Source organism: Plectropomus leopardus, chromosome 12 (assembly GCF_026936395.1).
Source record: "Plectropomus leopardus strain MGB_pleo_1.0 chromosome 12, ASM2693639v1, whole genome shotgun sequence".
NCBI lineage: Eukaryota > Metazoa > Chordata > Actinopteri > Perciformes > Serranidae > Plectropomus > Plectropomus leopardus.
The window spans coordinates 2,842,018-2,859,180 of NC_142187.1; the positions used below are offsets into that span (position 1 = coordinate 2,842,018).

Here is a 17,163-nt window from a genome sequence, read left to right on the forward strand (position 1 = left end):
CTATTTAAACACACATCGATGAGGTGCAGTGTTGCACTGAGTGACATATTCCTTCATTACTATGAACACACTGTTGTGTGTTTTGACTCAAACCCACACACACTGTCCTGCTGCCACAAATACTCACTAGAGCACCAAATGTGGATTCATGTGGATAGTCTCCAACAAATATGCTGCTGCTTTCCGATTGTGTGGCATTTGATAAAGACTACAAAGACCAGCTGTTTTAGGAAATGACATCTCTTATTTTGAATGACACTAGGGTTTGACAGTATTGTATTGATATAATCAATATCATCAGTGCTTCAATTGTAATAAGAGGTACCAGAGTAGGAGATGGATTTTCCGGCATTTCAGAGAGAGAGGAAAAAAGTTACTGAGCACATCAAAGTCCTCAATGTATGCAACATATTGGACCGTAGGGGTGCTAGCTGTTTCAACTAAACAAACCTAAAAAATACTGTTCTCACAAAGAGAGCAACATTTTTTATAGATTTATTAGTCAGAGTGCTATTTTCACTCAAAATTAGCAGGCTAAGATGCCTGTAAACAGCTGTTAAGTGCTTGCTGTCTTGTGTAATCCCTTCAGCAAGATTTCTACAATGGGGGAAATTAGGAATTAGGTCCAAATTTTCTATTTAGAACCACAACGACAAGCAGGCTCTCCCTCTCTTTTACAAAACCAATTTGAAATGCATCTAAAAAAAGCAAACAAGGGATTTTTGTGCAATTTCAATGAGAAATAAAGACTAACAAGACAGATTACATTAAATATTTGAGAAAAATGTATTAACATATTTTCATAGTTGTTTGGTAAAACAAATTTTTACCCCATCTGAAATTAAACTACATATTTGTGAGTTATAAAGCCATGAAGACTAGCATCTTAAGTTGAAACAAATGGTCTTGGAACTGAGAGTAGACAGGGCAGGAAAGTAAGAAAGTACTGAGCCATGTGAAGCACAATATGGGATTTGTTGACAATAAAAAATACAGAATTACACCAGATGAAGTGGCAATGCATTACATTTTTTTTCTACTTCATTACCCTTTGAAGATTTACCATGTTAGTAGAGTAGGAGATAATTCATGAGCACATGGTTATTGAAGAAACTGCACCCCGATGGCTGTTATTTTGTTTTAGCTTTACACCTCCCTGGCTTATACACTGGCCACTTGCCCATGATCAAAATATAAGTATTGTTCAATCTTGTTTTGAGGTAATATGGTCTTAAAAAGAAAACTTGTGGTGTTGGCACCATTTTGGTAACACTGGAATGATCGTTACTGACTAACCTGCCTGCAGCAGTCTGCACCTATACCTGCTTTGACTCTGCCCTTCCTCCTAGCAGGCTGCTGTTTCCTTCAAAGCTCCAGCAGGTGAAATGAAGCTGTGCCCAATAAGCCTTCATTTGTCCCACCTTTACCTCACCTTGAACCTCCACTTGCATCACTCATCCTGAACCTGTCCCTAATTACCACTACCATACTAAATTGCCTCTATTAACAGTTTTAATATCCCTCTCTGCATGGACCCGACCATAAAACCCCAATTAAACCACTTGCCTCAATATGCTTTGGTCTTGAGATCTGTCTGATTTGTTTTCAATTTAAGTCAATGTGAGAATTAAGCTCAATGATTGTAAAAAAAAAAATAAATAAATAAAAGATAGGGAGATAAATATTAGAAATAGAATTCCAATAATGGGATGTTACAGTGGGCTTGCTATTTGTGTGTGAAATACAGAGAGAGAAAACAACCATCTAGCTCTTTAAGTGACACTGAAAAATAATAGATTTCACACCATAGCAGGAAGACTGTGTGGTTAGAAACATATTCTTGAGTTGAAAATCCTGGTTATAAGACTAAGAGCTTGTTACAAACCTAGCTCGCAATAGGGAAAAGGGAAGTAACACAAACAGTCGATGGAGGGGATTGTGAATTAAGGTGTAATTATTTCAAAAGACAAGTGGATATTAATTACAAAACAGATAAGAGCCGCCAGGTGCTGTCAAAACAATGAAACAAATGTAACAAAAAGAGGACTCCTTAAAGCAAAATGGAGCTGACTATCTAAAGACTACAGTGACAATAACTCAAATATCTCAAATACAAAACCTAACTAACTACTCTGGTGAATCGGTGAAAAGCATATGAGGCTGTGTTTATGCTGTTTAGATGGCACGGTGCAATTTCAGTGCTCATTTTGGCTCTAAAATGCATTTGTGTTAAAGCTACTCTGACAACCTCCTGTCGCAGATGCCAGGCAATTTTCATGGCTGTAGTGTGCAAACGCAGACAGATCTATCCAAAATCACAAAACACATTTTATTTATGTTGAGTCTAGCCTTTGTGTTTGCTTTGTGTTTTTTGTTTTATCCACATGAGCGTCGTCTGGTGGAAATGTGGATTCTGATGTTTGATGAGTCAGTTGCTCACAACAACTTACAGAAGTCTTTTCTGAGTGGTTGAAACACATGCAGTCATCACACAGCAGCAGAAATGATGCGTGTGTTTCATCTACAGTCTCTGATCATTTTACACAGATGGCACAGCAGCAGTCACAACATTCATTTTGAAATATCCGTTTAGAAAAGTTGAACAGTAAATCATTTGGAGCGACGCAGCTGTTTTTAGGATGAGTACAGAGGTCAGTTCTGTTGGCATTTTGAATACAAGCAAAAGAAAACTGCTGGAGATTTTTTTTTGGTTACCACACAATATCATCCTACAGTATATGCAGTGATTAGGCTTGGGTGGTATGTAACATTTCATACCTTTCTGAAATTTCACCAGGGTATACAGTATTAAATGATTTAAGTGTGCGACCCTAACCCCTCAACGGCGAGTGTGCTACTTACTTTTTAGACTAATAAATACACAACTGTAACCCATAAAATGTCACACCTTTGTCCTTTAGTAATCAGTGAAATACAACTGTACGCCTTTTAAATTCACCTTTCATGAAAGACTGACAAGGCTTAAATGCCTCCTTATCTCATCATCAAACACACTTCATTCAAACTCAACAGAAACAAAATAAAACTTGCCCAAACCGTCTTGGTTACTCTTGTAAGTAATCTAGTTAGTAAGCCCACTGTTCCAACAGTCACCAGCTACAGTTTGGTTGTAATAAATACTTAATTCACCAAGTTAGTTGCAATGCTTTCTCTTTGCCTGCTGGCTGCTGGCTGTTTACAGTCCTGTAACTTCTCCTTCCATTACTAGGTGTCACTGTGTCTTTCAGCTCAGCTGAGACTCCACAGACTGAGCTTTATGATAGTATTGAAAAAAATACCTTTGGATTTCGAATTATCTTGGTAAACCGTAATACCGTGATACGGCCCAAGGCCTAACGGTGCTATATAAGGGCATTCTAATGCCAACATTTCAAAACAGGATTTAACATTAGGTAATTTTCTTATGGGTTAGGGTAAGGGTAAGTAGGGTGACCCTAACATCACTCATCTCACACCCATGAAGCTCAACACAAACGGATCTGTTCTCCTTAATCTCTAAATCACTTCACAGATGACCTGCTAATATACAGTTGTATGAAAAAGTTTGGGCACCCCTAACAATTTCCATCATTTTCATTTATAAATCATGGGTGTTTGTATCAGCAACTTCATTTTGATCTATCAAATAACTGATGGACACAGTAATATTTCAGTGGTGAAATGAGGTTTATTGGATTAACAGTAAATGTGCAATATGAATCAAAACAAAATTAGACACGTGCATAAATTTGGGCACCCCAACAGAAAAATCCCAACAATATTTAGTTGAGCCCCCTTTTGAAAAAATAACAGCCACCAGACGCTTCCTATAGCCTGTAATAAGTGTCTGGATTCTAGATGAAGGTATTTTGGACCATTCTCCCTTACAAAACATCTCTAGTTCAGTCAGGTTCGATGGTTTCCGAGCATGGACAGCCCGCTTCAAATCATCCCACAGATTTTCAATGATATTCAAGTCTGGGGACTGGGATGGCCATTCCAGAACATTGTATTTGTTCCTCTGCATGAATGCCTGAGAAGATTTTGAGCAGTGTTTTGGGTCGTTGTCTTGTTGAAATATCCAGCCCCGGCGTAACTTCAACTTTGTGACGGATTCTTGAACATTATTCTCAAGAATTTGCTGGTATTGAGTGGGATCCATGCGACCCTCAACTTTAACAAGATTCCCAGTACCAGCACTCGCCACAGAGCCCCACAGCATGATGGAACCTCCACCAAATTTTACTGTGGGTAACAAGTGTTTTTCTTGGAATGCTGTGTTCTGCCGCCATCCATAACGGCGCTTGTTATGCCCAAATAACTCAATCTTTGTTTCATCACTCCACAGCACCTTATTCCAAAATGAAGCTGGCTTGTCCAAATGTGCTTCTGCATACCTCAAGCGACTCCGTTTGTGGCGTGTGCTCAGAAAAGGCTTCTTCCACATCACTCTCCCGTACAGCTTTTCCTTGTGCAAAGTGCGCTGAATTGTTGAACGATGCACATCCACACCATCTGATGCAAGATGATCTTGAAGGTCTTTGGAGGTGGTCTGTGGGTTGTTTTTGACCATTCTCACCATCCTTCGCCTTTGCCTCTCTGATATTTTTCGTGGCCTGCCACTTCTGGCCTTAACAAGAACTGTGCCTGTAGCCTTCCATTTCCTCACTATGTTCCTCACAGTGGAAACTGACAGCTGAAATCTCTGAGATAGCTTTTTGTAGCCTTCCCCTAAATCATAATGCTCAGTAATCTTTGTTTTCAGGTCATTCGAGAGTTGTTTTGAAGCCCCCATGTCGCCACTCTTCAGAGGAGAGTCAAAGAGAAGAACACCATGAAATTGGCCACCTTAAATACCTTTTCTCATGATTGGATACACCTGTGTGTGGAGTTCAATGCTGAATGAGCTCATCAGACCAATTTTGTATTCCAATAAGTAGTTACAGGTATTCAAATCAGTGAAATGACAAGGGTGCCCAAATTTTTGCACAGCCTATTTCTAACCTCTGATTTAATTACATACAATTGAATATTGCCACACTTAAATTTTTTGTCTTAAAAACACCCCAGTACTCAGCTTTGATTAGGAAATGAATGGCATGCCACTTTGATCATTTCCTGTGAAGATAAAGTAAATTATTATGCAGCCTCAGAGGGGTGCCCAAACTTTTTCATACAACTGTAAACTTGACCTGACCTATAATCAAATGCCAAGACATGCTAGTGCACAGTGTGCAACAGAAATGTAAATGTGCAAATATTAATTAGTTTGGTTGTTTATGTGATTTAGATGTGACTGCAACAACAACTTTAGTCTATAACATGATAAAACAGATATTTTTCCAGCAGTGAAGGCATTAATGTCTGCTGAGAAGGAAAAGTCTCTGTCATGACATTTAGCAGCTCTACAATGAAGGCCTTTTCTTCACTCTGGTGACTCTCCTTGCAGCCATCTGAAGGCAGCAGGTATCTGTTCCTCGCTTGGGAACCAGAAAAATCTGTGAGCGCACATTTGATTTGCTCTGACAGATGCATCTGGTCCCCCTCCGCTTTGGACAGATTTCCAGCGTCCTGAGATGTGCAGAGCCAGTCACAGTCGTTAATCTAATATGTTTGAGACAGAGACCATAAAGAGAAATGCCGCTGAACCATTTTCAAAAACAACCAATATGACTTACTGTTGAAGTCAGTATGTGTTATTATTGAACAAAGTGGATGGTATGTTTTTGCTAGAGGAAAAAGAATCAATAGCACTAAAAGATTTCTTTTTTATAACTGTCCATTATAAGTTATAACGGACAGTTAAGCCAAAAATTTGTTTGGACTCAGATGCTTTGTAAATATGACTTCATAGCAGGAATAAAACAAACCACATAAGAACAGCACCAGCTGTACCAAATCACACCAAATTGCACATAAAATATATTGTACTTACATTGCAACATATACTGCACACACACACCACTGTTAAAACCATTATGAAACTACTGCAATCTCTGCAGCCTTAAGCAGCGTGGTTTAAAAGTTTGATGGAGGTAGGAACATGAGAGTTTTTAAAATGGTTGTGTTTTTCCCGTTTTAAATTGTGGTGGTTGTGATCGGAAAAAATAGTGAGGTCGCTCAGACTACACAGAGATTGCAACATCGTGATATCCTGAATGGACTGGCAGTAAGCTCCCTGGAAAAATAGCAAGCCTGTCCCAGGTTGTGCTTGGGCCCTGCTGCCCTGCCGTGGCAACAAACTCCACGCTGAGGTGCTCATCAACAGGGAGCAAGACCTCTCTAAAACATTTGGAAAGCTGCCTTAGTTATAGCCTCAATCAGAGTCCTGCATCCCAAGTAAGCCAGTACAAACCCAAGGGTTTGTACTGGCTTAGAGCAAACGGATTAAAATCCTACTAAGTGGACAAGCCAGCAAGTAGGCCCCTATTGAATCTGTTTTGACCTGCATGCTCAAAGCGTCTCTCTAACAAAACAAAAAAATGTGCCTTTTTTAAAAAATGTATGATATTTTCAATGACTTTAATCTGTTCCTTTTGTTTCTCCCCTCTTTCTACCTGTTCCTCCTCTGATGTCCTCTGCTCTCCTCCTCCAGCTCAGCGAGGTGGAGGTGAACGGGCAGATCGAGCAAGTGTGTGAGCAGGTCTACAGCGAGATGCAGGCCCAGGCCATGGAGGCTGCCATGGACAGCATGGACACCATGGACACCCTGCCCATGCCGGGGTGCTTCCGAATGCGGAGCCACAGCTATGTGCGTGCCATTGACCAGGGCTGTGCAGGGGAGGAGGAAGGAGAAGGAGGGAGACCATTGCTCCTGCTGCCATCCTCCCCACCACGCACATCTGCCACCACTGTCAGGACAATCCAGAGCAGCACAGGTAGGCCACGACAAGACAGGAATGGATGTTCAGTCTGCATGTTCTTGTATGTGTGTTTGCATGCCTCGGTGCTGGTGATAGCTGAGGCCGGAGGCATTATGTTTTCAGGTTGTCTGTCTGGCCTATTCTTGTGCAAGTAATATCTCAAGAATGTCTTGTGGGAATTTCTTCAAGTTTAGCACAAATGCCCACTTGGACTCAAGGATAACCTGATTAGATTTTAATGGTCATATGTCAAAGGAAAAGGTCACTGTGACCTCACATTCATCTCAGTCATGTAAACGTATTATTTAATGAGCACCTTGAGGGAATTTCTTTCAATTTGGCACAAACTTATGGTTACTTTGACTTATGGATGAACTAATACGATATTGGTGATCAAAGATCAAGGTCACAGTGACCTTGAATTTGTCTCATTCTTGTGAAAGCAATATCTCAGGAACACCTTGAGGGACTTTCTTGAGACTAAAGTGGACTAAAGGATACGATTTTGTTGGTTAAAGGTCAAAGGTCAACTGCATAATGTTACTTAATGCTATAAGTCAGGAACAAAAGGGGTGATATTTGGTCAGATACTGAATTGGTGACACCAATCTTGGAACTGTGCTGACTGTAGAGATTTTCTGTGCTGCCTGGAGGAAGATGTCTGTGAAGCATCCATGTTTTCACAGACATTCATGTAAACTGCGCATGTGCAACTTGACTGGTGCACAGAGGCATATAACCACACGGCAGTGTTTCTAGTTAAGCTTCAATACAAATGTGTCCAAACTTGTTATACTGGGAGAACATGTACATGTCCTGCTAATAACACATTACATCAGTATGTCTCTCTCTCTCTTCTCTTCCTACTTAATACTATTCTCTGTCTCTCCAGCTCTTTTCTTGGCCTTTGTTGTGGTCTGTTTCTCTAGTGTCCACTGCAACTCCACTAAAATGAGTCAGTCATAAGTATGCATTTCACGTGGTCCGTGGCCTCTTATTCAAATATATTTGTGGTCCCTTTTTGACAGTTTAGCACTGTCTTATTTTGCCTTTAAAAGGAACATTGACATGTAGATGACATCTGCCATCTGCTTTCAGTGAAGTGTTCTCCCTCCTGTCATTCTGTGTGTCGTCGTTGTGTTTCGTTCTTATTGTATCGTCCGTATCTCGAGCTGGTGTCTGTCAGTTGTCAGTTGTGTTTACCTCTGACAAGCACAGCAAGACACGTAAGTGGGTTAGGTCAAGAAATGCAGTCTAGCCAATCAGAGGCAGAGTAAGGCAGGTCTTATCAAGAAAAGCCAATGGCGAAGCAGCAAGCAAAATCAACTGCAGGATTAGTGTGTGGTGCCACACAGAAGCGCTTCCCTCATCTGCATGCTTCGGCGTAGTGCTCGCATCAGTCACATTACATATCCTCAGTTTTACTATCTGTAGTTTTATCTGGACCTCTGCAGCAAAAAGTCTGCTTTACTTCGGAGCTTTTCTAGAGAAATATAGTTTTTGTGGATGCTACCACACTACCTGGTCCATAAATCAGCTTTGCTACTGCAAAGCTTAGAAAGTAGTGACGTTACCACCACTATTGAGAAATATGGTTAAGATACTAACACAGCTACTTGTAGTGACACTACTGTCCAACACTGAATGGGTTTAAGTCATAGACTGTATCGAAGGATGGACGACATGACAGCTCCCCCAAAGTGAGGCTATTCAATCTGTATCGCCCCCTAGTGTCTAACTGTAGTATTGGTCCTAAGACCTGCCCCTCCATGTTAGTGAATGGACATAGGCTGAACTAAAAGCTCAAAGTACACACCAAATAAATTTTTCCCAAACATGGTTTCTGTCACTGAAGGTAGTTCTCATTACCGTGATGTTTTTTTGTGTTTTGTTTCACCATCAGTTTGGTTTTATTGAGTTATTAAATCTTTTGGCTTTAAGATCATGGCTTTTCCGCCATGATTGACAGCTGTGACAGCCAATCCACGCATTCACATTCAAGGCAGCTGCCCACGATTGGTCGGACAGGTGTTTGGGTAGTAACTCCCTCCTGTGGAAATTGCTACTGTACAGATGCGGCGCTCCCAATGTCACCCTAGCAAGATGGCAATGCTTGTAACCGGGATATTTTAACCTCGTTTTAGCATAGCAGGGGTAAGTGGTGGCGCGTCGTCCATATTTATTTACAGTTTATGGTGTAAATACACTGTGTACCCAAGCAAGCAGCTAGTGTTTGGTTTCACACTTTCATACAAATATGGTCACTTCTGGCACCAAAAACCAAGATGGCAACATCAAACTCGAGGCTTCAGAAAAGAAGTCCATAAACCAATGGGTGACCTCAAGATTCAAGAAACGTATTGTCATATCCACAGTAAAAACAGTTTTTTACATCATGCAATGAAATTCTTAATTGCCAGCCTCCATTCACACAGTAAGACAAAGAACTAAGTTAAAAACCTGTTTTTAAAAGTAGTATGCCCTGAACAAATGCACAAACAAATATTGTTTCAAAGTAAGGGCACAATGCCTCATGTATCAGTGCACTGTGCCTTTGACAGATAAAAGCTTTTATACATTTTTATACAGTTTAAGTAGTAGCACTCAAGGTGGCTATGTCCATAATTCATACAGTCTATGATCATCGCATTGCTTCTCAGTGCGCTCCAACTGCAGTACCCCCTGTGCTCCTTCCACATCAGCAGAGACAGGCTTTGGGGACACGTCCATGTGGCCTTAACACAGTCACATATTTCCCCAGTTTCACAGACATGTAGGTTTTTCATTTCTCACACAGCTGTGCAGCATTGCTGTCATTGATTTGCCTCTCTGAAAGTTTAAGCGTCACAACAAATGATTGCACACATACATTTGCAGCACAGGCCTTTCATTTACCCTTAAGGACATTCTGGGGCTTTTCATTTTTTCATTTTTTCATTTTCTGATCATTTTGTCTGTGTTCATGCATATGGCACACATTTAGGTGGCAAGATTGTGTATTTTAGTTTTATCTGTGAATTTCCAGCTTAGTTCCTACAATAAGTCAAAAATACACAGTGGAAACTAAATTGTTACATTCAGACTTTTTAGTGCAAAAAAATTGCACCACTGAACCCATTCAAACTGCAGTTTTTGATCTCACTATCATCAAAGCATAAAAAAACATGCATTGTACTTTTCTTTTTTCTTTTACCATATATGGCATTTGTAGAAAATACATGCTATTTCCACTAGGTGCACTGTCAGAATCAATGTTGCTGCTAATCACTGACACGTGGCAGTGATCATGACCAGGCTATGATCATCTCCCCAAAAAAAGAAACGGGAAAAAAACTTTTTGGCATGTAGTATTTGAAAATAATTAATTTTGTATTTTTCTGTGCATGTGGATTTTTTTTGTTTTTTGTTTTTTTTTCATCTAAAAACATAGTGGCATCTTGACAAAACCAAGCATGTAAAGGGTTAAAATTCTAAAAAATTAATGAATATTTGCTATTATTATTATGATCAAGACTGATGTTCGTTAAAAAAAAACAATAAAAGCTGACAATCATAATAATGTATGATAATTTTTAAAGCTTGATTTTGAAAAGTGCATTTTGTGTGCAGAGCAGTACGAGTGTGTGTAATATTAAAGTGGGCCCTAAGGGTTAATGTGGCCAGTGAGCTCAACAAAAGATCACCAGGGTACACTCAGTTCAACAATTCTGTGACCTTTGTCTTTCATAAAACGTTCAGTTTCAGATCTCAGAGAAAAGAATCACGCCAGCCAAACCACTGTGTCTGCATTTTCCTGCATTCACTGTGCACTCCTCACTCTCTTTGTACTGCTGCCATGTCTCATGCACAAGATTCACCCAATGCATATACTGTGCATTAAATACCACAAAAGCCTTCAATTCACTGTTGTAGAAGTAGAATGCCAGTCTTGACTAAGGGACACCTTCAATCAGTTGATAAAATAAATGAATTTATTTGACTTTTTTCTTTTCCGCTGGGCTGTTACATCACCAGCTCATCATTATGAGTAACAGGCATACTGCTGCTTTAGCCTGAGAATAGTACTCCGATCTGTGATAATATGATGAGCCAAATGAATCAGCTTCCCAGTTCTCTCAGGAGAGCTGACAATTATCTGGCCTCCATTTTCAAGTGACTTTTCTGTGAAGTCTAATGAGATGAAGCGTTAGTCACATTTGTCGCCTGCATCATTCTGAATGTGGTCTTTCGAATGTTCAAATATAACATTTAAATACAACAATATACACAACAAACTCTAAAAACTCTAAGTAGAAATTACTTATTAAGGAGCTGCAACAGAGATTTAAAGTCCGCCTCCAGCCAGCGTTACTTCAGGTTTTTAAGAGTTTACTTTCTTTCTTAAACAGAAAATGGAGGCTGGATGTAATCCTTTTTTATTAAACTTTGTTTAAAAAATGACTAATAAATGTACCTTCTACCTTCTTCGTCTTCTACATGGCCAAGACTGGAGACATGACACCAAAAAAAGGTGGAATAAGAAGAACTTTGTTGTAGTGAAATTGATGTAGGCTTACTGTAAAATGACTGATGATTTTAAAAACAATTCATTTTCTAATCCATCGACTAATTGTTTCAGCTACACTTGTGTATTTTCATATTTTTGTTTTGTGTGCAAAAATCTTTATTTGTAAAGTATTTATCGAATAACAGTAGTTGAGTAAAATGTACAAAAGTTCCCTGTGAAGTGTAGTGAATTAGAAGTGGAAAGTGTCATGAGATTAAAATACTCGAGTTACAAAAAAGTACCTCCAATTTGTTCTTAAGTACAGTACTTGAGTAAAAATACTTAGTTACCTTTCAGCTCCGGTCAATAACTGAAATCACAGTCTTTGGGATCAATGCACCAAGTATAGAAGCATTTTTTTAGCCCTGAAATCTAACAATCCAATTCCCCTAAAAAAATATCTAAATTTGATTAAATGATATGCAATGTTCCATATGAAATGTATTTTTCTCTCACTGGGCAACAATTTGTGGCCTGTGAAAACAAGATGTTTTCTCTTATCTTGGTACCAGAGCTCTTGACTACCTGTAAAATTTCTCTTACCGAAGAGAAAACCAAAAAAAAAAAGACTGTGAATCCCAAAAATCAGTGGCTACTCAGAAAATAAGAACAAATTGTGGATACGTAGAAAATAATAGAAGATTTGTTTGTATATAGGTCCAATGTTTTCATAGAAACCATGTCTGTGTGTGGTGCAGATTAGTCAGACTTGCACACCAGAGGTTGAAAAAGACTAGAGGAATTCTTCCAGAAACAGTGTAGGCCGTTGGTTTAACAGAGATCACCTCAAAGCTCAGTTTGTTGTTGTCTCCTTTTTAATCTGGACTGCACTTCTGTAGATTACATGAGTAGATAACTCTTTGTACTGCAGAGATCCCTCTGGGGAAAGAGCCAGTCACTCTTTTAATTTGACTCCATGTCTGGTGTGTACACAGGATCAGCCACAGTGCTGCTGTGTGTTCAGAGGCAATTTTTACAGAACTCACAGTGCAACACAACATCATGCCGTTACACACATAACAGGAGAGAGAATTATAAAACGCTTCGGGTTGTAGTTACGTGCATAACTGCATTCTGCACTCTGCTGCACGCTGTAACAATGAACCAGAAATCTCACAGAGATAATCTTGTAAAAGCCAAAAAAAGGCGGTCTTCATGCGTGGTATTCAGATGAGAACATGCCAGAGTGGATGCCACAGGGGACTCAGTGTCGGCTGTTTGGCATTAGGGATGTCAGTATTTTCAAAGTGTTCAACCGGAGATGACCTACATTCGCTGCTCCTCTGGGAAATTCTTATAGAGTTAACCAAGAGGATAAATGGACACACACACACACACACACACACACACATATATTCTCCTGCAGTCACACAGTACAGTAGATGGTTCGCTCCACATCCACATGACTGGAGATTGTGCTGATAAATGTTGGTCCGATGTCCACTGAACTGAATTATCAGGCCTATTGTGCAACTGAATTATTATCACCACAGGACGTTAACGGCTTCCTTTGGCATTTTTATTTGTCAACTCATGTACAGTGTTAGAGTAGTATGTTTGATCAAACATGAGTTTCAGACAAGGCAAGGAAACCCAAGAGAAAACATGTTGTCTCCCTGAAGAGATTACCCACAGCTAGAACATCCAGTGAAGCACTCGCTTAGTTGTTTTCGGCTTGTTGTTGCTTCCGAGAGAAAATGTCACTGACCCAGCTGTATTAAGCCTGCAGCAAAATCATATACCATGCATCAACCTGTTATGTAAAGTATTCCTAGTGACTGCTGATAAAAACACGCTTACAGTTTGATATGAAGTTTGATGTTAACAATCAATGAGAGAGGCTGTTTTGCAAGACTTAAAAAAGAATGCAGCTCATTGATTCAGTTTACGGTGTGTTTGTACTGCCACAAATACCACATTTCCACCTGGTACTAACATATCTTATTACATTTTGTGGTACTTATTTTCTTTTTCTTTTTTTTTTTTAAATTTGTTTAGACTGGCAGCCAGAAGATTCACAAAAAAAGGCAGTTGTAAAAAACTAACTTCATGCCCGTTTTTTGCAATAATACATCACAACAAAATGAAATGCTCAAAGGTAATAAATAAGAGTACAAGCCAAAAGAAAAGTTAACAAGTAAACAAGAAAAGATACACAAGGATAGATACATTTTAAAAAGTGTATATATATGTGTGTGTGTGTGTGTGTGTGTGTGTGTGTGTGTGTGTATGTATGTATGTGTGTATATATACACACATACATACATATATACATATACACACACACACACACACACACACACACACACACATATATATACATATATATATATATATATATATTTTTTTTTTTTTTTTTAATTAAGCCAATGTGCTCAGATTGCAAAGGATTACAAATCATGACAATGACAATTTGCCATTTTAAATTCTGGGGCCTGGCAGCTGCTGCCTGCTGAAAATGAGTCTGGCACATAAGACCATAAAAAAACCACAATGCATTGTTTTTACACTTCTGATTCTCTCTACAATACAGGATAAAATGGAACAAAATAAAATTCAATAAAATCTATTCTTGTAATGTTGCATCCTCAATTGTCATTGACTATCTCCTGTTGCTTGCTTGTTAAGGAAGAAAAATGAACTGAATCATAGTGTTTATTTACAATAACAAACCAGCACATCGTGTACAAATTATCAAATGCACTGAGCAAACTCTGTTTTCATTGATTAGTTTTAAGCCATTTTTACCTTGCTGTAAAACAGCTTTTACTCATGGCGATTTTAAGCCCTTATATCAAAAACACCAGAGTCCATTGAGGAAAACAGTCATTTTACTTGTTATTGGTCTACCGCTGCCTCAATCAGCTATTGTGGAAGGTAAAGCGGAGCAAATAAATAAATATAGTGTAAACATATGTTGATTTATTTCCCAATTAATTACCCTCCCTCCACCATAAACAACACCAGTGCTTATTATTAGTATTAGTATTACTGATATTTATTGTTGTTGTTCATTTTTATTTTTATGTTTGTTTATTTATTAACTGTTTTAGAATGCCTTACCCATATTGCACCACCCCCTCATAAATAACTACCGATCTCTAACCCCAACAATCAGTGGAGGAGCTCACGTTAAAAGGTCAACACAACACCGTGGACTATTAAAGACGTTAAAAAAGCAACAAAACGCAACACAACGCTGCTTCGTCAAAATGCCCTAGGATTTTTCCTTGAGATTATGGATCAAACCAGAAAATAAATTCTTTGAGGAACAAACTTTTATGATACTTGCACATTATGTTCAGCAAGATAATCTTCACACATGAACACTACTTTTAGGATTTTTGAAGCCTAAATGTTATCACCAGAAGTTAAAAGCTAATGCTAGGCTATAATGAACTACACTTTGGCTGCCTTGCCACCGCTACGAGGTTGTACAGCCATGTTCAGCGCAGTTTGGCTTAATGATGTTCTGTAGTCTCATTCAGCCACTTGTTGCAACAGTCTTTTTCAAGACGCATAAAAGCTTCAAGTTCTCAGTGGGGTATTTATGGACATATTTTAGTAGTCGTAGAACAAAACGTGAAAGACCTTATTTCAGACTTCCAACTAAAAACATAAAAAAAAAAGCCCACAACTTATTTCAGACTTCCAACTAAAAACATAAAAAAAAGCCCACAACTTTAACGACGAGGGAACCAGAGGTGCTAAAACAGAATTCCAGGTTTTAGAACTCATTACTGAAGTTCACTTTTGAAAACAGAGGCCAGTTTTCTATCCGGCAGTGACTTTTGTTGTCACAGTGATTTTCTCTATAGGTTCAATCAATACACATTCTTAGCACATGTTCTCTATACATCTGTAATACATTTTGTGTAGTGTCATTTTAGTCTTTAATGCTTAATAATGTTGGCCTTCAATTCAAGGCAAAAAATAGATCAATAAAAACTGAGTACATATATCTATACTGTAAATGCAAGTTTATCTTCAACATTAAAGTTATTAGTCGGTTGGAGGAGGCTCAGGTGAAATTAAATCCTCAAAAATACATCTTACTGAAAGGCTAGATCCCACACAGGTTTCTTTCAAGGCCAAAATTGCAGGAAATTGTCATTTTAAATTGGATAATTTGACTTGGGTGTTGACAGAGCAGTGCATTAGAGCTGAATCAGTGCAGCCTGTCTCATCATACATTGTAAGAGAGCTTTCCTGCTCTACTTCTTAGCTGATGTCCTTGACAGCAGAGAGCATTGTAGTTGCTGAAGCATAATGGTGCTTGTGGTTAAAGAGAGAATGAATAAAGATCAGTCTTGGGGAGAAGAAAGACAAATAGAGTGTATGCAAAAAAAGCTCAAACACCAGAATAATAAAAAAAAGAGCAGGTTAAAAAAAATACAGAGACTTAAAAATGAGAGTCCACCACTGAGAAAGAATTAGTGAATAGCAGCGTGACTGAAGAGTGAGGGTGGCAGAGTCAGAGGTTTCAGTAGTAAAAAGCAACTTAAATGAGGTCAGAGTGAGTTAAGAAGCAGAGCGGCCTGATGAGCTGTGTAAGCCCAGTTAATCACCTCCTCTCTTTGTGCTTCCTCACACATCCAACTTTCCCACCAGCCCTCTCTGTGTTCTCCATTCAGCTGCTGAGGGCACACTTGACAACAGCCATATAACATCCTCCATATTCATAGGAAAGACTGAGACAACAGTCTTCATGTACTACACTCTTAAAAAGCTATGTTCAAACACTTTCTCTCAGTGTGATGTTTGACCTTTGTTGAATGTGGTTTACGAGCACTCGTTCCAACTGTCTACTGTACAGTTTATATACTCAGTTTCAATACTATCAACAACCATGCCAACATTTTACACAGATAACAAATACAATAAATTATGTAGCAGGAGGGACATATCCAAAAGGTCAGAGATCAACTCCTCTTTGACATCATAATTTTCTGCAAAAACACTTTTCTTGGCATTATTCAGCTATATAACTCAGGAACAGAAGTAGCAAAAGAACAGCCATACTCGAAGCATTGTCTGTACCAGACGTTCTCAAAGTCCAGACTCCGGTCCGGTTTCAGACCAGACGGCAAGTCAATCCGGACCCAGCCCACACCTCATATTAGGAGTGCAATAATACAATGTGCACGTTTACTACTTTGAGAAAGAAAAAGTGTTATACTGACCAATAAATTGTTAGTTTTGTAGAATATTGTCTATTTGGAGATCATCATAACAATCCTGACCAGAGATTAAAACTTAATCATAATCCTTTCCCTGTTTGACATTGTTGTCACAGCAACGTTGACAGCCAGTGAGCGTATTATGTTCAAGTCATCACATGGCTAAATGGCGTCCATTCAAAATTTGCATTTTAGTTAATGGCTAACGAGTGTTCGTGTTCGTGTTCTCTGGGCACAAGAAGGCAAGGCTTCTGCATCTTCTGTCAGTGTACATTATGTTGCCAATGCAGTGAGGATGTCACTGTCCAAATGTGCAAAGACAAGAAAAGTTGACCAAGAAAACCGGGTTTTCAAAGATGAGTGGACAAACAAATATGCGTTCATTTTGCCCCAATCCAGTAGGAAGCCCATGTGTTTGATTTGCACAGAGACAGGTTGAGTTGTGAAGAGTGTAAATGTTTAACACCACTGTGACACAAAGCAAGTCTCTATATTCCTCTGTAAAAACAGTCCCGAAGTATTGACCACATGTTTCTCACTGGAAATGGTTCTCTGGAATCATCCATGTCAATAA

General features: G+C 39.0%; 1 protein-coding gene across 4 annotated transcripts in view; it reads left to right on the forward strand.

Annotated features, from left to right (window-relative positions):
* The window catches only part of LOC121951344 (disks large-associated protein 1-like), a 165,864-nt gene that overhangs the window by 101,764 nt on the left and 46,937 nt on the right, over window positions 1-17,163 (forward strand). For all 4 annotated transcript variants that reach the window (XM_088085119.1, XM_088085122.1, XM_088085121.1 and 1 more), the window contains exon 6: window positions 6,596-6,878. In XM_088085119.1, the coding sequence (XP_087941245.1) occupies window positions 6,596-6,878 (283 nt within the window). The remainder of the gene's footprint in view (window positions 1-6,595; window positions 6,879-17,163) is intronic.